A 24,459-nucleotide genomic window follows, 5' to 3' on the forward strand; every position below is an offset into this window, starting at 1 on the left:
GTGAAATGTGACAACTAAATTATTAAGAGTGCAAAGGAAGGCCATTTACATGGTGCTGGAAAGCATAGTAGGTGGATCAAGGGGTGTCACATGGTGCTGAACGGCATGGTGGGGTTTCACATGGTATAGAAGTGTGTGATGGGTGAACAAAGGAACGTCACAAGGTACAGGAGGGTGTGATGGGTAAGCAAAGGGGTGGCACATGGCAGAGGATGTGATGGATGAGTGAATGGGTGTCACAGGAGAATGTGAATGAGTGAGCAAAGGGATATCACAGAATACAGGAGAGTCTGATGAGTGAGAAAATAGTATCGAAGAGTACAGGAGGATGTGATGGGTGAGTAAAGGAATGTCACAGGGTACAGGAGGATGTGATGGATGAGCAATGGGGTGTCACAGGGTACAGGGGGATGTGATAGGTGAGCAATGGATGTCTCAGGATTCAGGAGGACATGGTGGATGGAGCAAAGAGTCACAGTCCAAGGATTAAAGGTAAGTTTTTTAGAACTGAGATGAAATGTCTTCATTACCACAGAAAGCAGTTGAGGCCAAAACGTGAAATGTTTTCACAAAGGAGTTACCCAATAGATATAATTCCCAAGGCTAAAAGAACCAAAGGGTATGAGGAGAAAGCATGAAGGATTCATTGATCAGGAACACTGAATCATGTTCACAATGAATGGCAGTACTGGCTCCAAGGGCCGAATGGTCTGCTCCGCTCCTTGTTCATGTGTTTCACGTGACATTTTGGGTGGAGCCAAAGCGGTTGCTACACCACGTGGTACAGGCGTGGCTAGGCCCAGGGATGGGGCGGGGCCAATAAAGGGAACCGCCATCGCTCACGCGCCCATTCAAACCGGCTTCCAACCGCCGCTCGGCTGCGTGAGCGCGCCTCGGGCACGCGTTTTACGTCGTTGCGTACGCGATCGGCGGCGGCGCGAGCCGCTTTTTCTCTCTCTCTCTCACTCAGTGACGGACGGTGCCGAGCTCCTCAGGTGGGGTTCCGAATCCATGTAACTTATTTATAATCAAAATTTTAACCTCCCCTCCCCCTCCCACCCAGGACTTTTTATTTAAATTTTCCTTTCCACCCAGACCCCCCCTCTCCACTAATTTTAAAAGCCGTTCCCGGTAGTTATGGATAATAAGGCGTTCACCAAGGAGCTGGACGATTGGATCGAGCAGCTGAACGAGTGCAAGCAACTTAACGAGAACCAAGTGCGGACCCTGTGCGAGAAGGTGAGCGATGAGGGCCAAGGCCAAACGACAGGGCTTCTCGGTTTTTTTTATTCTCGTTGCGCCTTCGGGCCCAAGCCCCGCCCCCCGCTCTTCAGCGTCGGGCTCGGCCTTACCGCCGGTTCCGCTGCCAAATAGTGAGACACAGCGGCTCGGCCGCTCTCCCCAGGCTCCGCCCCCTGCCTGAGGGCGGAACTTCCGGTCCCGCGCTGCTTCCGGTCAGGTGGGCCGAGGGGAGGATCCACCCCGCCCCTTTTATCACCCAATTCCACCCCCTCCCTATCCTATACCCACCACCCTACCCCCCTCTTTTCACCCAACCCCATCCCCCACCTCTTGCCCCTCTTTTTACCTTACCCCATCCCATCCCCCACCTCTTGCCCCTCTTTTCACCCCATCCCATCCCCCACCTCTTGCCCCTCTTTTCACCCAACCCCATCTCCCTCCTGTTTTTTTCCTGTGTTCCAGCTGATCTTGTAAGAGGCTGTAGACTTTGATATGTAATTGGATTTTACAGCATGGATCAAGGCCGTTTGGCCCAGTGTGTCCACTCTACTCAGCAAGCATTTACAGTACCTTTCCTGTACTCCTCTATATTATGGCATTTCAAATGATCATCAGGTTCACTAGACTGATTCCAAGTACAACAGGACTGTTTTAGAAGGAGAGCTTGAGTTGGTTTGGGTCTGTACTAGTTGGAGTTTAGAAGATTGAGAGACAGCCCTTCTGAAGTGTGAAAGATCTTAAAAGATTTGACAGGTTATTTCCCCTTGTGGTAGAGTTCAGGACCAAAGGGAATGATCTTGTCTTAAATGCGTGCGCATTTATTTTGTTTTGAGGGATTTCTTCTATGCAGTTACTGAATCTTGGCATTCTTTGCGCAAAGACCTTTTGAGACTGAGTTGTTTGGTTTATTCAATGCTGAGAGTTTTTAATTTGTACAAGTGAAAGGCATGAAAATGGAGTCATAAGCTGTAATTTGTTTGGATAGTAGAGAAGGTTTGATGGTTTGAATATCTAACTTCTGCTTTTATCATTAGGTTGGCTAGCTCAGTTGGCTGGACAGCTGGTTTGTGATGGAGTGACGTTAGTGCTCCAGGTCCGATTCTTATGTCAGTCGAGGTTATCATTGAAGGGTTTTTGTTCTCAATCTCTCTGCTTATCTGAGGCACAATGACCCTCTGGTTATGCAACCACCAGCCATCTTCCTAATATTGGAACATTTCCTGTACTTATGGCTACTTTTATATTCTCCTGCGTTGTGTTCTGATGTGTACTAATTGAATTGAGAACGGATTCAAGAATGAAACCTTTTTGCAACCCAAAGCCCTCCTGTACATAGATGCTGTGTGTCTTGATCTCTTGTTCATTCTCACAGCACCCTCTCTTGCTTCTCTCCATCACCGTGGCAGCCTCTCCCATGGTCACGTCGATCCACCCCACAAAGTATTTTGTTGTAAAATGACAGATAAGACTTGAAAGCAGGAATAGGCCATTCGGCGCTTTGGCATGCAAAACAGTCTTAATTCTATCTTCCTTTCTCCACTGCGTAACTGTTACTGCCTTGTTTATCGAAAATCTAATTTAACCTTAAATAATTTTACTCCACTGTTCTTTGAAGAGAATTCACAGCCTGAAAACCCTTTACCACTTTAGCAGGATACCTTAATTAGATTAACTCGTAATTTGCAGTTTCAGTCAACAATTTTAATAACAAAAAGCCCATGAGCATGAGGAAAACATTAATATTTCTCTCAATTTTGGAATATTTTATGTAATAAAAATTAAAGAAACAAATTAATAATGACATGAGAAGCCTATGTTAAGTAATGTTTTGTTGGACATGTAGGGCTGCAGACATATATGTTTAAATTCTGAACTATACTCTAAGATTCAAGAAAAATATTAGATTTTTTGAAATACTAAATGTACAGTGGCATCACTAACAGAACTCTTTACCCAGAGAATTCTTTCCAATCTGATAAACATACATTGTTTTAAGCAAGCTTGTTTCAGTTGATAGCTTTACCTGCGATCTATAGCAATTATTTAAACAAAGCATTTTCCAAGAAAGGCAAGAGCACACAGATCACTAATTGCTGGCTATTTCTCTATTTTAAGCTACAAGGTAATCTGCATCTCTGGTATTTCAGCATTCTGTATGTACTGTGCTTCTTGTTTGAGCAGAAGACTTCTTGCCACAAAATTGCAAAAGAACAACATCTGTAAATCTGCAAATGCTGCAATTTATTGATGAACTTAATATGTAAAGAGGCTATTTTTTATTCTTTTAAACTTCCTGTTGTAAATTTAGAATTTTCTCCTGACCTCACTTTGAACTCCAAGCACTGTGCCAATGTCAGGCCAATCGTTTTAGCTTGCTTCTGGCATGTGCTGTTTTACTGAAAAACGTCAGAGGAAATCTTCATGTTTGTCTGTTTTCGCTAAAGCCCTGGTCTGGTTTACTGGTCAGATCTTAAATTACTGGGTGAATTTGAGTAGATTGGGCTAGTACTCATTAGTGTCCAGGACTAGAGGGCATATTCTCAGAAGAGCTGTGGAGGGGGAGGGAGGGTGTCGTCACGTGTTTAAGGTGGAAGTGAGGTAGCATTTCTTCTGAAGGTAGTGAATCTGTGCAATATTTTCACCGTCAAGGCCAGATCATTGGATATATTCAAGGTTGAGATGGACAGGTTTTTAATCTGTAAGAGAATCGAGGAATATATTGACACGGCAGGAAGTGAAGTTAAGGATTTTGTCACTGATGTCAGAGCAGACTTGATGGGCTGAATGGTCAACTTCTGCTCTTGTCTTATGGTCTTAATCCACTAGTCAACTTTACATTTGGTGAGTTTTAAGCTATTCATGTTGGACAAGGAGAAGTGTTCTTGCAGATTCCACAAGAGTAATGTAGCTCGCTATTGCCCTGACCAACTTTCCCAGTTCCTACGCATGATCATCCATATCCATTCGTGTGAAAATTGTAATAGCAAATATTTATTCTGTAGTGTGGTGGCTTGTATTGTCCTGAGAGCGGTAGATGTGATCTATATGGACTTCAGTAAGGCGTTCGACAAGGTTCCCCATGGGAGACTGAATAGCGAGGTTAGATCTCATGGAATACAGGCAGAACTAGCCATTTGGATACAGACCTGGCTCAAAGGTAGAGAAGACAGAGGATGGTGGTGGAGGATTGTTTTTCAGACTGGAGGCCTGTGACCAGTGGAGTGCCACAAGGATCGATGCTTGGCCCTCTACTTTTTGTCATTTATATAAATGATTTGGATGCAAGCATAAGAGGTACAGTTAGTAAGTTTGCAGATGACACCAAAATTGGAGGTGGAGTGAACAGCGAAGAGGGTTACCTCAGATTACAACAGGATCTAGACCAGATGGGCCATTGGGCTGAGAAGTGGCAGATAGAGTTTAATTCAGATCAATGCGAGGTGCTGCATTTTGGGAAAGCAAATCTTAGCAGGACTTGTACATTTAATGGTAAGGTCCTAGGGAGTATTGCTGAACAAAGAGACCTTGGAGTGCAGGCTCATAGCTCCTTGAAAGTGGAGTCGCAGGTAGATAGGATAGTGAAGGCGGCGTTTGGTATGCTTTCCTTTATTGGTCAGAGTATTGAGTACAGGAGTTGGGAGGTCATGTTGCCGCTGTACAGGACATTGGTTAGGCCACTGTTGGAATATTGCGTACAATTCTGGTCTCCTTCCTATCGGAAAGATGTTGTGAAACTTGAAAGGGTTCAGAAAAGATTTACAAGGATGTTGCCAGGGTTGGAGAATCTGAGCTACAGGGAGAGGCTGAACAGGCTGGGGCTGTTTTCCCTGGAGCGTCGGAGGCTGAAGGGTGACCTTATAGAGGTTTACAAAATTGAGGGGCATGGATAGGATAAATAGACAAAGTCTTTTCCCTGGGGTTGGGGAGTACAGAATTTGATGGCATAGGTTTAGGGTGAGAGGGGAAAGATATGAGACCTAAGGGGCAGCTTTTTCACGCGAGGGTGTTGCGTGTATGGAATGAGCTGCCAGAGGAAGTGGTGGAAGCTGGTACAATTGCAACACTTAAGAGGCGTTTGGAGGGATATGGGCCATACGCTGGCAGGTGGGACTAGATTGGGTTGGGATATCTGGTCGGCATGGACGGGTTGGACCGAAGGGTTTGTTTCCATGCTGCACATCTCTATAACTCTGACTGTTTCATTTAAGATTTTTGGTCTCATTAACTTGCAAGTTGTTTTTGTCATAGAATCTTAGAACACAATGCAGGCATACTGACTTGTATTTATTGCCACCTCCTCTTATGTCAAATTTGGCCATTAAAATGTGCTGCTCAGAACAATTGCTGTAACATTCATGCAGTAAAAATGGTCAGTCCTCACTGCTTTGTTCAGGTTGCATGTCTATAATCCAGGATGTGTTATAGTATCACTGTAGGAGAAGGTTGGTAACTATATTTTTGATCTTTAGAGAATGTGCTTTAGAATCACTGTATATATAATGAGGAGCAACTTGGTAAGAAACCAAAATTTCTGGATTGGGTGGGGGGGGGGGGGCGGGGGAAGGTTTCTCTTGTTTATGACCTTTTTTTAATAGAAAAGTCCTTAATCAATTCAGGAGATGATAACTAAACCTTGCTACCTATTCAATACCAGAAACAAATAACTTACTAAGGACACAAAGCAACAGCATTCAAATAGCTTTACATTACACTGGATATTTATGATATTAAAAATGCTTCATTGACTGACCCAGTTAACTGTTCAGCCAGAAGGCACTTTTGTTGTATTCTGGGTTAGGTTGGAGAATAATGATTGAAAATGTGTTGCTGGTTAAAGCACAGCAGGTCAGGCAGCATCCAAGGAACAGGAAATTCGACGTTTCAGGCATAAGCCCTTCATCAGGAATGAGGAGAGTGTGCCAAGCAGGCTAAGATAAAAGGTAGGGAGGAGGGACTTGGGGGAGGGGCGATGGAGATGTGATAGGTGGAAGGAGGTCAAGGTGAGGGTGATAGGCCGGAGTGGGGTGGGGGCGGAGAGGTCAGGAAGAAGATTGCAGGTTAGGAGGGTGGTGCTGAGTTGAGGGAACCGACTGAGACCAGGTGGGGGGAGGGGAAATGAGGAAACTGGAGAAATCTGAGTTCATCCCTTGTGGTTGGAGGGTTCCCAGGCGGAAGATGAGGCGCTCCTCCTCCAGCCGTCGTGTTGTTATGTTCTGCCGGTGGAGGAGTCCAAGGACCTGCATGTCCTCGGTGGAGTGGGAGGGAGAGTTAAAGTGTTGAGCCACGGGGTGGTTGGGTTGGTTGGTCCGGGCGTCCCTGAGGTGTTCTCTGAAGCGTTCCGCAAGTAAGCGGCCCGTCTTCCCAATATAGAGGAGGCCACATCGGGTGCAGCGGATGCAATAGATGATGTGTGTGGAGGTACAGGTGAATTTGTGGCGGATATGGAAGGATCCCTTGGGGCCTTGGAGGGAAGCGAGGGAGGAGGTGTGGGCGCAAGTTTTACATTTCCTGCTGTTGCAGGGGAAGGTGCCGGGAGTGGAGGTTGGGTTGGTGGGGGGTGTGGACCTGACGAGGGAGTCACGAAGGGAGTGGTCTTTGCGGAATGCTGATAGGGGAGGGAAATATGTCCCTGGTGGTGGGGTCCGTTTGGAGGTGGCGGAAATGACGGCGGATGATACGTTGTATACGGAGGTTGGTGGGGTGGTAGGTGAGAACCAGTGGGGTTCTGTCTTGGTGGCAGTTGGAGGAGCGGGGCTCAAGGGCGGAGGAGCGGAAAGTGGAGGAGATGCGGTGGAGGGCATCGTCGATCACGTTTGGGGGGAATCTGCGGTCCTTGAAGAAGGAGGCCATATGGGCTGTGCGGTGTTGGAACTGGTCCTCCTGGGAGCAGATGCAGCGGAGACGAAGGAATTGGGAATATGGAATGGAGTTTTTACAGGGGGCAGGGTGGGAGGAGGTGTAGTCCAGATAGCTGTGGGAGTCAGTCGGTTTATAGTGGATGTCTGTGTTGAGTCGGTCGCCTGAGATAGAAATGGAAAGGTCTAGGAAGGGGAGGGAGGAGTCTGAGACAGTCCAGGTGAATTTCAGGTTGTGATGGAAGGTGTTAGTAAAGTTGAACTGTTCAACCCCCTCGTGGGAGCACGAGGCAGCGCCGATACAGTCATCGATGTAGCGGAGGAAAAGGTGGGGGATGGTGCCAGTGTAGTTGCGGAAGATGGACTGTTCCACATATCCTACGAAGAGACAGGCATAGCTGGGGCCCATGCAGGTGCCCATGGCAACTCCTTTAGTTTGGAGGAAGTGGGAGGATTGAAAAGAGAAATTATTCAGGGTGAGGACCAGTTCAGTCAGTCGAAGGAGGGTGTCAGTGGAAGGGTACTGGTTGGTGCGGCGGGAATGGAAGAAGCAGAGGGTTTTGAGTCCTTCTTGATGGGGGATGAAGGTGTACAGGGACTGGATGTCCATCGTGAAAATAAGGCGTTGGGGACCGGGGAAGCGCAAATCCTGGAGGAGGTGGAGGGCGTGGGTGGTAATGATGGTGAAAGAGAGAAATTCTAAAGCATAAAGAAGGAATCATTATAGTAACACTTTAGCAGAGCACAAATGTAAGCTTCTCCTGTTTAATTCCTAAAAACTATCATCAGGTCTTTGAATCTGTCTAGGTGCATCCACACATTATGTAAGGACCAATTTAATATTGTAACAGTCACATATTGCAACAGTTTTAACATACCAATGAGTTAAAATCCAACTAGAGATAGACATGTTCAGCAAGGCTGCTGATTGAAAGAATATATCAGTGTATGTCCACACTGACTATTATTTGGAAAGGCGGGGACTGATTCAGGATAGTCAGCATGACTGTGTGTGGGAAGTCATATCTCATGAACTTGACTGAGTTGTTTTTTTGAAGTAACAAAGGTGATTGAGGACAGAGCTGGGGCATGATCTATATTGACTTCAGTACGCCATTCAACAAGGTTTCCATTGGGAGACTGGTTGGATCTCACGGAATACAGGGAGAACTAGCCATTTGGATACAGAACTGGATTGAAGGTAGAAGATGGTGGTGGAGAGTTGCTTTTTAGACAAAATGCCTGTTACCAGTGGAGTGTCACAAGCATCCACGCTGGGTCCACTTCTTTTCGTCATTTATATAAATGATTTGGATGTGAACATCGGAGTTATAGTTAGTTTGTGGATGACACCAAAATTTGGAGGTGTGGTGGACATCGAAGAAGGTTATGTCATAGTACAATGGGATCTTGATCAGATGGGCCAATGGGCTGAGGAGTGGTAGATGTTTAGTTTTAGATAAATGTGAGGTGCTGCATTTTGGAAAAGCAAATCATAGCAGGACTTGTACACCTTAATGGTAAGGACCAAGAGTGTGTTGCTGAACAGAGACCTTGGAGTGCAGGTCCATAGTTCCTTGGAAGTAGAGTCACAGATAGAATAGTGAAGAAGGTGTTTGGTATGCTTTCCTTGATTGGTCAGAGTACTGAGTACAGGAGTTGAGGTCATGTTGTGGTTGTACAGGACATTGGTTAGGCCATATTTGGAATATTGTGTGCATTTCTGGTCTCCTTCCTTTTTGGAAGGATGTTGTGAAACTTGAAAGGATTCAGAAAAGATTTCCAAAGATCTTCCAAGGTTGAAAGATTTGAGCTATAGAGGCTGAATAGGCTGGGGCTGTTTTTTTTTCTGGAGTGTCAGAGGCTGAGTGGGGAGGGTGACCTTTTATAGACGTTTATAAAATCATATGGGGCATGGATAGGATAAATAGAGTCTTTTCCCTAGGGTGGGGAAGTCCTGAACTAGGGGGCATAGGTTTAGGGTGAGAGGGGAAAGATTTGAAAGGGACCTAAGGGGGCCTTCACTAATGCCTTGTACAGTTTTAGAATAAGAATGAATAAGAAGGGTTATGGACCAAATGCTGGCAAATGGGACTAGATTAGGTTAGGATATCTGGTCAGTATAGACGTGTTGGATCGAAGGGTCTGTTTCTGTGCTGTGCACCTCTGTGACTAACATTGTGCATTGTGCTTTGAACACTTTTTTTTGATTTTTGTTTGACTGCATTGCTTTAGAATTGCTGCATTCCACACCAAGCAAAAACATGTTTAATCAATTGAAGAGCATTGCAACCCATAATAAGAGTTCCTGCAAAACCTACAATTTTATCAGTCCTTTTTTTTTAAAACTGCTATTTAAAGTTGAACATGGAGCAAAATAGCAATTTTTGATTTTAAGTACAGGCCTTGTAAGTCATAGCATTCGCAACAACTCCGTGCTCCTTTTTTATTTTATCCATTGAGGAGAGTCTGAAATCTCTCCCACATATTGCCTGAAACTTGGACAAAGGTTCAAGTCAGGCAGTCAAATGAGCTGTTAATTTGTTTACTTTTTTATTTATGAACATAGTTTGCTTAAGTCATTACTGACAAAGTATTGTTTAGTTGATTTCATGGAACTGAATATCTGATGTAACTGAAAGTTGAGTCCACATAAACTAGGAGCACCTCCAGTTGATCATCCTACCTACCAGGACCACCTAGGAAGGTATTGCTGGATAGCTACCAAAGTTGCATTCCAAAGTGGGGATGAACAGGGGCCATGCAGTCTGAATGGTGATCCCAATTGTTGTCTACCACTGATAATGATTGAATCCTGAAATAGTTTGTATTTGAAAACTGGAAAGGGCAAGCATTTGAAATATTGCACAACCTAGTTAAATATTCATGCATGGTACTTGCTGTTGCTGTGGAGATGTTGAAATGTAAATTATGCTATGTACACGCATCTCTTCAAAGGAAGAAGCTGAGTGCATCAAACAAGACAATAATGGATTGATTCATGTTCTGTGTAGTGTGTGTCAGACACATTAGAGTATAGTTATACAGAGTTTCTGAAGAGACCTATTACCTATTCATCTCCACTACAACACCCTTTTATTAAAGGCAGAAAATCATTTGACTGGAGTTGCTTAGTGAATGTAGGACTGCATCTGGAATTGAGTATGAAGATTTGTGAAAATTTGAGGTCAGTGATGCACTGTACATATTTAACTATACTCATTGTTCTGTCCTTACAACAGGTGAGCGTAACTTCGATTGGGAAAATGTTATTCTTTTATGAAGGATGTAATAACAGAGCATTTAGAATAATCTAATATAATCAAATAGTCAGCATGACCTCATGAAGGGGAAATTTATTACCGTTTTTGAGGTATCAAGCAGGGTAAATATAGTGGGACCAGTGGATGTATTTAGATTTTCAAAAGGCATTCAAATACACTACTCAGTAGAATATTGCTTAAGAGCCCAAGTTGTTGAAGTAGTATGTTAGCATGGAATAGATGATTAGCTAACTAAACAGATGACAGAATTAGGATAAGGGGGGCATTTCAGGATGGCAACTCTCCATTAATGAAATGTCCCAGGGATCAGTGCTGGGGCCATGATCATTTAAAATGCATATTGATGAATTGGATGCCGGTAGTGAATTGTGCTATACCAGGTTTACAGATGAGACAAATAGATGGAAAGGCAAGTAGTGAGGATGACACAAATAGTTTATAGAATGACATAGACTGGTTAACTGAGTGGGCAAAAAACTTGGCAGGTGGCATACAAGGGAAAGATGTGACATTATGTGCTTTGACAGGAAATCTAGAGCTAAATATTAATTAAATGGGGAAAGACTGCAGAAAGCTGTAGATAGTGATCTGGGGGAGCTAATAAATCACAAAAAACTAACTTCCAAGTTAAGCTGGTCAGAGGTTCAGCAAATTAAACTTTGGCTTTTACTTCAAAGAAAATGGAGTACAAAAATAGGGAGGTCTTGCTAAAACTGTACAACTGTACTATTAGTAAACCATCCCTGGAATACTGTGAACATCCAAGGATGAATATGCTGGCATCTGAGGACAGTCCAGAGAAGCTTCTCAAGGTTGATTTGTTGTGTGAGGGATTTTCTTATAAGGAGTGGATCAAGCCATTGCATCTGTACTCATTGGCATTTAGGAGAATGAGAGAGACCTTATGAAAACATAACAGATTCTTAGGGGTTTGAAAGGGTAGATGTGGAAAGGTTCTTATCCCATGTAGGACAGTCAAGGGCCAGAGGGCATAATCTCAGTAAGGAGTTGACCATGTAAGTCTGATTTTCAGAGGGTGGAGTTGAAGATTATCAAGTCAGCCCATCTCTCTGAATGGTGGAGCAGACTTTGATGGGCCAAATGGGTTAATTCTGCTCCTACATCTTTTGGTCTTGGTTTTTCTCCTGTGAAAAATTCTGACTTAACCAAGGATAAACGTCACCATGGAAGGATCACTACTTGTGTGACACTTGTCAAGTGTCTAGAAGTGAAAGCCTGGCTTGACAGATCTTGAATAGGAGTGGAGGTATAAAGAATTGTTCATTTAGAAGTTGGCAATTATATTCAACTTTTAAAAAAACACTTCAGCTTATTTTAGTTAAGAGGAGGGCTTTGGTGTTAGAGCTTGGAACACATTCTGCTGGAATACCACTGCTGGTATGAAAGGGAATTGCCCTAAAGATGTTAAATCCAATCTCTGCAATTCACTCCTGCTTTTAGTATTGACTTTACTCCCTGACCAATTCACCCATCCTTGTGGGTTTTGTGAACAAGGTTGCCAACTAACCTTGAGTTATGAGTTGTTTACTATGAAATCTCATTTGTCATAACTGAATTCAGGCCAACCTAGCCATGTAACAATATTGGAGCTGTCAAGGAAGTTTCAACATATACTGACAGATGGGATAAATTGATTTGATTGTGTGATCACAGTATTATCAGTGAATTTTTTTTTATAGTCTAATAGTGAGGATGATATTTTTATGTTTAAACTTCTTACTTCCTATGGGTGATGTCATGAGGAACCATTCAGGCCAGAGGTCCATGCATTCAGTTCTTGTCAGTCACAGGGAATTGATATTCTTGCCTTTGAGCTATTCACTGAAAGAGTTGGCCAATGATCCCAATTGTTCTGCTATATTCCAGTGATTGCAAGCTAGCTGTGACTCTGAACATTGAATAAGGACTGGATCACAAATTTGATTTGAACATCGTGAATTAAGTACACTGGAAACATTTGCTTTATGTGCCACTACATGAAAAATGATCACGTGAAGTAGTAAATGACTGCTGGCACCTGCGTAATGTTGTCCTAAGAAAATAAGACATGATTTGTCTGAGGGATTATTTTCATATTTAAGATCATTTGCTGTTCTTTTACTTGGAATGGGAATTGCAGAATTGGCACTTGATGTTCAAGAGATAAAAATAAAATTGCTGGAAAAGCTCAGCAGGTCTGGCAACGTCTGTGGCCAGAAAGCAGAATTAGTGTTTTGAGTTGTGACAACTCCTCAGAACAGTTTGAGGAAGGGTTACTTGATTTGAAACATTAACTCTGTGGAAAGAAATCAGTGTTTCAAATCAAGTAACCCTTCCTCAAACTGTTCTGAGGAGGGGTCACTCAACTCAACACTAATTCTGCTTTCTGGCCACAGATGTTGCCAGACCTGCTGAGCTTTTCCAGCAATTTCTGTTTGTCTTTGATTTACAGCAGCTGTAGTTTTTTTTTTGGTTTTACTTGATTTTTTTACATAGTTTGAATGCAGCTCAGGTCTGAAAGGGATTAAGCCGGAGGTTGAGAATTTTACATTGGGTCCCCATAGTCTTTAATTTAAACATGAGGATGGGGTAGCAGGGGATCTGAATAGGATATGAGCAAAGGAATTTTGATGGTTGGAAGCTTACTAAGGGTCATAGTCTTCATTACTAAGTGAATCAAATTGGGAGGGCATTTAAATGATTAAACCTGGAGGTAAAGAAAGTTTGGATAAGGGTTTCTAGAGCAGTTGGGTTTTGTCAGATGTGGGTCATGTTACCAAGATGAATGAAGGTTGTCTTTGTAACAAAGCTCAGCCCAAGGATGAGCAGGAATCATATATTGCAAACAGTTTTGTTCACTGTCCTGAGTCATGGACTGGAATCAATAGGAAGAATATACATGTATCGGTGCCAAAATCATTGGTTTTTGGTTTAATGACTATTTAGCTGGTGGAAATTGTAGTTCATCTAAATCCAGATGCAGTTCAACAGCATAGGCCCTACTCCACAAAACCTTAATCAGCTGATCTGTTGAGAATGCGATTTTCTTAATCCTTACCTCAAATTACTCTTGTCCCTATAAATATCAGTGATATGTTTCCTTCCAATCCCATGCAGTTAGTTGTTGTAACTAATGGGCATTTGGTCTCCCTGCTTGCCTGTATTTTACCCTCCTGTACAGTACAAAATTTCATAGGACCATCCTGACAGTCACGCAATATATATTGAGCAGATCACTATATTTGTTGCATCTGTGTAGTTAGAACAGTTGCCTTTCCGCTCTGGATTTTGGTTTCCAATCTAACATGTTGTTAGGATGGAGCTTCTTTAGTTTGTTTTATCTTGAGTATGATCTGAAGGAATGCCTGCATATGAATGGAATGAGGGAAAAGGTGTGGGTTTAAAAATGAATTGGTTGTTTCAATTTCAGGAGTTAATAATCAATGGGAGTTTTTCACTGTTGTCTTGTCTTGTTCGTGATAATTCTATCTTTTTATTTCCAATTTCCTTCATTTCAGCTTTGAAAAGTAATATGATAACCAGAATATAAAAGTAACTCCAGGCAGATGAGTTGAAACTAAACAGCAATGAGAGAACCTGAACAAACAGGCTTTCTAGTAAACTCCTAACTTAGGACTGATATAAAGAATGTTTTTTGTTGGGTGGCCATTTTGTTATGAAATAAAGTCGGCAAAAACCTTAGATTGCATTTTTTTAATAGCTGGGTCCTATGTTAGGCCTTTGAGTGTTCATCTTTGTGTCTTAAATGGGTTATGACGCACATCAGGCTAAAGTACCCATAATTTACAACATTTTCCTGAGAGCCACTTTTTTTTGTTTTAGGAAATGAGAAATATCATTCATCTAACTACTACACTAGACTTCATTTAAGTGGGAAAACTTTCCATTTAAACCCAACAATAATTCTCTGTACAAAATTCTGCTTTAAATGTCATGAGTTGTTTAACTATCATTATCCTATGCAATGTGAAGGAAGGAGCATGTTTACTTCCCCATTCTTTCCCGTGTTACTCTCCTCTGCTGAGCTATTAAAATGCTGTGGGAGCTGCCCTTGTATATCTCAATTGTACCCTTGAAGGAGACAACCATGAAGGAAGCAAAAAGAATGGTACATACCAAATACCCAATTTTTTTTTTACAATTCCGAGCAAGTTCCAAAATGACTGCTATTTGTTGTCCATTTCTGATTTGTTGTAGCAGTTAAATGGGATTGTAGTGAATTCATCCAGATGATTTGGTGGGGAGGTTATAATGTTGAATCGTAAACTATTAATTTGGTTAATGTTAGCTTATGTTCAAAGACACGGTTTTTGTTGTCAGCTGTAGCCTCAGTGCATAAAATAAATGATATCTTTCCTTTTCAAAAAGATCTCTTATTCAGAAGATTCTATGGAAGTGGAAATACATTTAAGCATAGTTTTCTGTACTTGCTTTGGGATAGCAAGTTATTTTGTGGTTCCTTGAAATGTGCGGAAGAAAGTATTTGTGTGCTGTGGGATAAAGTTAATGTAAGATTGTTGACAACTCATGTCTTTTGCTTTAGTAAAGTTAACTTCTGTTTGTTTCCATAGGCTAAAGAAATTCTTACAAAAGAGTCTAATGTACAGGAGGTGCGATGTCCAGTCACAGTTTGCGGTGATGTCCACGGACAGTTTCATGATCTCATGGAACTGTTCAGAATTGGGGGCAAATCACCAGACACCAATTATCTTTTCATGGGAGATTACGTTGACCGAGGTTATTACTCGGTTGAAACTGTCACATTACTCGTAGCATTAAAGGTATGATGTTTCATTTCCAAACTTGATATGGACTGCCTTACATTGAGTTGGTGACCCTTCTCACATGAATTCTCACCTGAAAGTCCCATAGACTTAGTCATAATCATACAACATGGAAGCAGACCCTTCAGGCCAACTCTTCCATGCTGACCAGGTTTCTTAATCGGAACAAACCCCATATTCCTACATCTAGCCCATATACCTCTGAACCTTTTCAGTTGATGTCCCTCTCCAAATGTCTTTCAAATGTTGTAGTTGTAGTTGTAATTGTATTCTCATCCACCACTTCCTCTGGTAGGTATTCCATATGTGCACCACCCTCTGTGTGGAAAAAGTTGCCCCTTGGATCCCTTTGAAATCATTCCTCTTTCACCTTTAAATCTGAGTGCTAGTTTTGAATTCAATTAGCTTGGGGAAAAGACCCTGGCTATTCACCTTATCTGTATCCCTTGTCATTTTGTAAACCTCTAAGGTTGCTTCTCAGCCTCCTATGTTCAAGGTAAAAAAATTTGCAGCCTATTCTTAACTCCGATCCCCCAGTATTGGTAACGTTGTTGCTAACCCTTCTTGCACCATCTCCAGTTTAATAACATACTCCTGAGAGCAGGGCAACCAGAATTGTGTGCAGTACGCCAAATGTGGCTTTAACAAGTCTTGTGCAGCTGTTACATGATGTCCCAACTCCTGTAGTCAGTGCTCTGATTGATGAAGGCAAGTTTGTCATATGCTGCCTTCACCACCTTTTCTGCTTATGATGCCACTTTCAAGGGGCTATGTACCTGAACCCCTAGGTGTTTTTGTTTGACAACACTCCCCAGAGCCAAACCATTAATTGTGTAAGTCCTGTCCTGGTTTGTCTTGCCAAAATGCAACACTCCTTGCATTTATCTAAAGTAAACTCCATTTGCCATTCCTCAGCCCACTGGAGGGGTTGGTCGAGACCACCTTGTACTCTTAGATAATCTTCACTGTCCACTATACTAACAATTTGTCATCTGCAAATGTACTAACGATGCCTCCTATTTCTCATGCAAATAGTTCATGTAAGTGATGAACATGCCTCTATTGTTATCAAATGTGCTGAGGTGAAGTTGGTCAAGAGCTTAAAGTTGCTAAGAGTAAATATCACCAACAATCTGTTGGTCTATCCATCTTGACGTTACAGTCAAGACAGCACACCAGTGCCTGTACTTCCGGAGAAGGTTAAGGAAATGTTTAATAGATGCACCAAAGAAAGCATCCTATTCTGATATACCACAGCTTGTTATGGCAACTACTCTGACCAAGACCGCAAGGATTTAGAATTGTGAACACAGTGCAGCCCATCACACAAACCGTCCTTCTTTCCATTGAATCCATCTACACTTTCCACTGTCTAAGGAAAGCAGCCAACATAATCAAGACCCCTCGTGGCCCAATTATACTCTCTTCCACCCTCTTCCATTGGGCAGAAGACACAAGTTTGAAAATATGTACCAACAGACTTAATAGTTTCTTCCTTACTATTATCAGCTTTCTGAATGGACCTGTCATTAGTGTTGATCTTTCTCTGCAGCTGTAACACAATATTCTGCAGTCTGTTGTATTACCCTGATATACTTATGTAAAGTATGATTTGTCTGGTTAGCACACAAAATAATACTTTTCACTGTATATCAGTACGTGACAATAATAAGACAAATCAAACCGTGTACCCAGCACCAATCCTCACTGCACACCACTGGTCACAGGACTCTAGTTTGAACAACAACCTACTACCACCCTCTGTTTCTTACTGTCAAGCCAATTTTATATCCAGTTAGCTAGCTCCCATTGGATCTCATGTGATTTAACATTACTATACAGACTACCACATAGAACCATGTTGAAGGCCTTGTTAAAGTCCATATTGACAACATCTGCTGTGTCTTCATCGATCTTCTTGGTGGCCTCTTTTTTTTTTAAAAAAAAAAATCAATCTAGTTAATGAGACACAATTTCCCATATACAAAGCCATGCTGACTTTCCCCAATCAGTCTTTGCTTTTCCAAATGCATATAGATTCTGTCTCTTAGAATCCCCTCCAACAACTTACACACCATTGACATCAAGCTCACTGGTCTGTAGTTCACTGGCTTTTCCTTGCAGCCTTGTTTGAAGTACTAATAAAACTTGATCAGATTCAGTTATACATTTTTCTAACTTATGCATACTGGCAATGCAGCTGAAACTTAATTATATTTCTTTAAACACAGGTTCGTTATCGGGAACGTATCACAATATTACGAGGGAACCACGAAAGTAGACAGATCACTCAAGTGTATGGGTTTTACGATGAATGCCTAAGGAAATATGGAAATGCTAGTGTTTGGAAGTACTTTACAGATCTGTTTGATTATCTTCCTTTGACAGCCTTAGTGGATGGTCAAGTGAGTAAAATCTGTTCTCATTTATTTCCCTTTCTCGTCAGGTCTTATGAAATGGTTTCCTTGTATTCAAAACTGACTCAATTGTTGATTTTGTATCTTTTCCCTTTTTAGAGTGCTGTGAATATCCAATGTGCTTTTCTCCTGCTGTCAGTAGTGCTCTCAAGTACAAAAGTCTCAATCTGTATATAATGTCAATATATATGTTTTTAATGGAGTCTCAAGATTTTCCATCGGATTAAGAGGTGTGGAAAGATTTAAAAGGGACTTAAGGAGCAACATTTTCACTGAGGGTGGTGCGTGTATGGAATGAGCTGCCCAGAGGAAGGGGTGGAGGCTAGTACAATTGTAACATTTAAAAACAATAGACAATAGGTGCAGGAATAGGCCATTCTGCCCTTCGAGTCTCCATCACCATTCATTATGATCATGGCTGATCATCCTCACTCAGTATCCTGTTCCTGCCTTATCTCCATAACCCTTGATTCCACTATCCTTGAGAGCTCTATCCAATTCTTTCTTAAATGAATCCAGAGACTAGGCCTCCACTGCCTTCTGGGGCAGAGCATTCCACACACCCACCACTCTCTGGCTGAAGAAGTTTCTCCTCATTTCTGTCCTAAATGGCCTACCCCATATTTTTAAGCTGTCCTCTGGTTCGGGACTCACCCATAAGCGGAAACAGTTTCCTGCCTCCAGAGTGTCCAATCCTTTAATAATCTTGTACGTCTCAATCAGATGCCCTCTCAGTCTTCTAAACTCAAGGGTATACAAGCACAATCTTTCAACATAAGATAGTCCTGCCATTCCAGGAATTGACCTCGTGAACCTACGCTGCACTCCCTCAATAGCCAGAATGTCTTTCCTCAAATTTGGAGACCAGAACTGCGCACAATACTCCAGGTGTGGTCTCACCAGGGCCCTGTACAGCTGCAGAAGCACCTCTTTGCTTCTATACTCAATCCCTCTTGTTATGAAGGCCAGCATGCTATTAGCTTTCTTCACTACCGGTTGTACTTGCATGCTTGCCTTCATTGACTGGTGTACAAGAACATCTAGATCTTTGTACTGCCCCCTTACCTAACTTGACTCCATTTAGGTGGTAATCTGCCTTCCTGTTCTTGCCACCAAAGTGGATAATCATATATTTATCCACATTAAACTGCATCTGCAAAGCATCTGTCCACTTTCCTAACCTGTCCATGTCATCCTGTAATCTCCTAACATCCTCCTCACATTTCACCCTGCCACCCAGCTTTGTATCATCAGCAAATTTGCTACTGTTACTATTAATACCAGCTTCTATATCGTTAATATAAATTGTAAAAAGCTGCGGTCCCAGCACTGATCCCTGTGGTACCCCACTGGTCACCGCCTGCCACTCCGAAAGGGAGCTGTTTATCACTACTCTTTGTTTCCTGTCAGCCAACCAATTTTCAATCCAAGTCAGTACTTTGCCCCCAATACCATGCACCCTAATTTCGCTCACTAACCTCCTATGTGGGACTTTATCAAAGGCTTTCTGAAAGTCCAGGTACACTACATCAACTGGATCTCCCTTGTCCATCTTCAGAGTTACATCCTCAAAAAATTCCAGAAAATTAGTCAAGCATGATTTCCCCTTCATAAATCTATGTTGACTCTGACCTATCCTGTTACTGCTATCCAGATGTCATTATTTCATCCTTCATAATTGACTCCAGCATCTTTTCCACCACTGAGGTCAGACTAAACGGTCTATAATTTCCTGCTTTCTCTCTCGCTCCTTTCTTTAAAAAGTGGTACAACATGAGCCACCCTCCAAACTGCAGGAACTGATCCTGAATCTATTGAACTCTGGAAAATATTCACCAACGCATTCACGATTTCTAGAGCCACCTCCTTCAGTACCCTGGGATGTAGACCATCAGACCCCGGGGACTTACCAGCCTTCAGACCAAACAGTACCTCCAACACCAATTCCTGGCAAATATAAATTTACCTTCAGTTTAGGTCCTTCAGCCACTGTTACCTCTGAGAGATTGCTTGTGTCTTCCCCAGTGAACATAGATCTGAAGTACCATTTCAACTCTTCTGCCATTTCTTTGTTCCCCTGTTTCTGTCTTCAAGGGCCCAATTTCAGTCTTAACCATTTCCCTTTCACATACCTAAGAAAGCTTTTACTATTCTCCTTTATATTTTTTGGCCAGTTTACCTTCGTACCTCACTTTTTCTCTGCGTATTTCCTTCTAAGTAATCCTCTGTTCTTTTAAAAGCTTCCCAGTCCTCCCTTTTCCCACTCATCTTTGCTAAGTTATACTTTTTCTCTTTTGACTTTGTTTCTTAACTTCCCTCGTCAGCCACGGCCATCCATGCCTCCTCATAGGATCGATCTTCCTTTTTGGAATGAACTGATCCTGCATCATACCCAGAAATATCTGCCATTGTTCCTCCACTGTCATCCCTGCTAAGGTATTGCACCGTTGAACTTTGGCCAGCTCCTCTCTCATGGCTCCATAGTTCCCTTTATTCAACGGAAATATTGTCACTACCGATTGTACCCTCTCCCTTTCAAATTGCAGATTGAAGCTTATTGTATTATGGTCACAACCTCCTAATGGCTCCTTCACTTTGAGGTCCCTGATCAATTCTGGTTCGTTGCACTCCACAAAGTCTCTTTCTTGAGATCCAATACCATCCTGATTCTCCCAGTCTACCTGTATGTTGAAATCCCCCATAACAACTGTAGTAACATTGCGACAGGCCAATTTCAGCTCCTTATTCAACTTATACCCTACATCCATCCTACTGTTTGGGGGCCTGTAGATGACTCCCAAGAGGGTCTTTCTACCCTTAGAATTTCTCAGCTCTATCCTCCTCCGTCCATGCATCAATGAATTTAATACATGCCATGACGTCGAACACTTCTTCCTCCGCCTCCGAGCTTACTTTCACAGTCAGGACTCCCGCCCACCTTCCGAGGACTCCTTCGCCCACCTCCAACACACTGCATCCACCCGGACACCCCGCGCTGGCCTATTACCCGCCCTCAACCTCTTCATTTCCAACTGCCGCCGGGACATTAACTGCCTCAACCTGTCTACCCCCCTCCCCCACTCCAAACTCGCACCCTCACAATGCGCAGCCCTCCAATCCCTCTGCTCCAATCCCAACCTCGCCATTAAGCCAGCAGATAAAGGGGGCGCAGTGGTAGTCTGGTGCACTGACCTCTACACCGCTGAAGCCAAACGCCAACTCGAGGACACCTCTTCCTACCACCCCCTCGACCATGACCCCACCCCCCCATCACCAAACCATCATCTCCCAGACCATAAAGAACCTCATCACCTCAGGAGATCTCCCACCCACAGCTTCCAACCTCATAGTCCGGGAACCGCGCTCTGCCCGGTACTACCTCCTTCCCAAGATCCACAAGCCTGACCACCATGGCCGACTCATCTCAGCATGCTCCTGCCCCACTGGACTCATTTCTACCTACCTTGACACTACCCTATTTCCCCCTAGTCCAGGAACTCCCCACATATGTTCAAGACACCACCCACGCCCTCCTCCTGCTCCAATACTTCCGTTTCCCCGGCCCCCAATGCCTCCTCTTCACCATGGATATCCAATTCCACTACACCTCCATTCGCTATGACCAGGGCCTCTGAGCCCTCCGTTTCTTCCTCTCCTGACATCCCCAATAATATCCTTCCAACAACACACTCATTCATCTGGCTGAACTGGTCCTCACCCTAAACAATTTCTCCTTCAAATCCTCCCACTTCCTCCAGACCAAAGGGGTAGCCATGGGTACACGTATGGGCCCCAGCTATGCCTGTCTCTTTGTTGGCTATGTAGTACAGTTGATCTTCTGTAATTACACCGGCACCACTCCCCACCTCTTCCTCCGTTACATTGATGACTGCATTGGCGCCACCTCGTGCTCCCGCGAGGAGGTTGAGCAATTCATCAACTTCACCAACACATTCCACCCTGACCTTAAATTTACGTGGACCATCTCTGACACTTCTCTCCCCTTCCTGGACCTCTCCATCTCCATAAGTGACGACCTGCTTGACACTGACATTTTTTTACAAACCCACCGACTCCCACAGCTACCTGAATTACACATCTTTCCACCCTACCTCTTTCAAAAATGCCATCCCATATTCCCAATTCCTCCGCCTCTGCCGTATCTGCTCCCAGGAGGACCATTTCCATCACAGAACACACCAGATGGCCGCCTTCTTTAGAGACCGTAATTTCCCTTCCCACATGGTTAAAGATGCCCTCCAACGCGTCTCGCCCACATCCTGTACCTCTGCCCTCAGACCCCACCCCTCCAACCGTAACAAGGACAGAATGCCCCTGGTGCTCACCTTCCACCCTACCAACCTTCGCATAAACTAAATCATCCACTGACATTTCCACCGCCTTCCACCAAGACCGTTCCCTCCGTGACTACCTGGTCAGGTCCACACCCCCCTACAACCCACCCTCCCATCCTGGCACGTTCCCCTGCCACCGCAGAAGCTGCAAAACCTGTGTCCACACCACCTCCCTCACCTCCATCCTAGACCCTAAAGAAGCCTTCCACATCCATCAAAGTTTTACCTGCATGTCCACTAATATCATTTATTGTATCTGTTGCTCCCGTTGCGGTCTACTCTACATTGGGGAGACTGGACGCTTCCTTGCAGAGCGCTTTCGGGAACATCTCCGGGACCCCCGCACCAATCAACCACACCGACCTGTGGCCCAACATTTCAACTCCCCCCTCCCACTCTGCCGAGGACATGGAGATCCTGAGCCTCCTTCACCACCAGACACCTGGAGGAAGAACGCCTCATCTTCCGCCTCGAACACTTCAACTCCAGGGCATCAATGTGGACTTCAACAGTTTCCTCATTTTCCCCTTCCCCCACCTCCCCCTAGTTCCAAACTTCCAGCTCAGCACTGTCCCCATGACTTGTCCTACCTGCCTATCTTCTTTTCCACCTATCCACTCCACCCTCCCCCTGTCCCTGACCTATCACCTTCACCTCCTCCCCCACTCACCTATTGTACTCTGCCACTTTCACTCCACCCCCACCCTCCTCTAGCTTATCTCTCCACGCTTCAGGCTCTCTGCCTGTATTCCTGATGAAGGGCTTTTGTCTGAAATGTCAATATTTTACTGCTCCTCAGATGCTGCCTGAACTGCTGTGCTCTTCCAGCACCACTAATCCAGAGTCTGGTTTCCAGCATCTGCAGTCATTGTTTTTACCTCAGCTCTATCCGTACTGACTCTGCATCTCCTGATTTTAGGTCTCCCTGCACAAGGGATTGAATATCATCCCTTACCAACAGGGCCACCCCACCCCTTCTGCCCGTCAGTCTGTCCATATGATAGCACATATAGCCTTGAATATTCATTTCCCAGGCCCTGTCCACTTGAAGCCACGTCTCGGTTATCCCCACAATATCGTAGCTGCCAATTTCCAAAAGAGCCTCCAACTCATCCATCTTATTTCTAATACTTCATATATAGTATTTTTAATTTGTTACTGCCCTCAGCCTTCCTGTCAGCCCCTATTTCACTCAACCTTACAGCATGATCCCTTTTTGAGTTTTCTGCCTCATTGATACAGTTGTCTTTCTTGACTTCCCTTGTTCTAACTTTCCCTTCAATTTCCTTCTCAAACTTCCAGTTTGTCCCCTCCCCCTGCTATTTAGTTTAAACACAGCTGTGTTGCAGTAGCAAACCTGCCTGCCAGAATGCTGGTCCCCAACCTACTAAGGTGCAAACCGTCTCTCTTGTATAATTTATGCTTACCACAAAACATACCCCAGTGATCCAAGAATTTAAATCCTTGTTTCCTGCATCAGTTCCCCAGCCACACATCCAAGTCCATTATCTCCCTGTTCCTGGCCTCTCCAGCCCAAGGAACCGAAAGTAAACCGGAGATAACCATTCTGGATGTCCTGCTTTTCAGCCTTCTTCCTAGTTCTCCGAAGTCCTGCTGTAGTATCTTCTTCCGCTTCTTCCCAACCTCATTTGTGCTGACATGTACCACCACCTCTGGCTCTTCACCTTTGTCCTTGAGGATTTCCTGCACTCTGTCTGCGATGTCCTTGATCCTGGCACCAGGAAGGCAACACACCATCCTTAAATCCCGCCTGTTGCCACAGAAACGTGTTCAGTTCCTCTCACTATGGAGTCCCCTATCACCACGGCTCTGTACGATGTCTGAGTCCTCGGCTCTGCCTCCAAGCCAACGTTTGACTGACAGACCTGACCGCCTCACGGACTGGCAATGTCATCTGTCTCTACTGTTTCCAAAAAATTCAACTTGTTCCTGACAGGTACTTCCCCCGTGGTCTCTTGCACCTGTCTCCTCTATGCCTTCGTCATTGTCTTCTCTCCTGGATGGGTATATGAATAGGAAGGTTTTAGAGGGTTATGGGCCGAGTGCTGGCAAATGACATTGGATTAATTTAGATACCTCATGGATGAGTTGGACCAAACAGTCTGTTTCTGTGCTGTAGATGTATGACCCTATGACTGTCGTCCTTGAGAACTAATTCTGTGTACCTGTCTGGTTTAATAATCTCCTAAAATGCTTAATGTTAGTCATAAATGTTACCCTATTTTTAAGTCGACAAAGTTATTAGATTGTTCTGATATATCTAATGGCCATAGGTCAATTGTAATGAATTGAGAAAGGGTACAGATTATTACTTTCACAAACACCATCCTCATGCTCGAAAGCAAATAAAGGGCTTGTGTGTTTATAATCCTTTTAATTTTTGGAAATTCCATGACATGTCATAGAAGCTTAATTTGATAGAGATGCAGAGCTAAAGGAGGAAATAATCACTCAAGAGTTTGATCAAGGAGGTGGGTTTT

General features: G+C 43.6%; 1 protein-coding gene across 1 annotated transcript in view; it reads left to right on the forward strand.

Moving 5' to 3' along the window:
• Positions 1 to 892: 892 nt before the first annotated feature.
• ppp2cb (protein phosphatase 2, catalytic subunit, beta isozyme) overlaps positions 893 to 24,459 on the forward strand; it is a 33,713-nt gene continuing 10,146 nt past the window's right edge. Inside the window, exons 1-3 of the mRNA XM_060851772.1 lie at positions 893 to 1,239; positions 14,974 to 15,183; positions 17,418 to 17,591. Coding sequence (XP_060707755.1) covers positions 1,138 to 1,239; positions 14,974 to 15,183; positions 17,418 to 17,591 — 486 coding nt within the window. The 5' untranslated portion in view covers positions 893 to 1,137. The remainder of the gene's footprint in view (positions 1,240 to 14,973; positions 15,184 to 17,417; positions 17,592 to 24,459) is intronic.

This window comes from Hemiscyllium ocellatum, chromosome 36, assembly GCF_020745735.1.
Source record: "Hemiscyllium ocellatum isolate sHemOce1 chromosome 36, sHemOce1.pat.X.cur, whole genome shotgun sequence".
In the NCBI taxonomy this organism is placed as follows: domain Eukaryota; kingdom Metazoa; phylum Chordata; class Chondrichthyes; order Orectolobiformes; family Hemiscylliidae; genus Hemiscyllium; species Hemiscyllium ocellatum.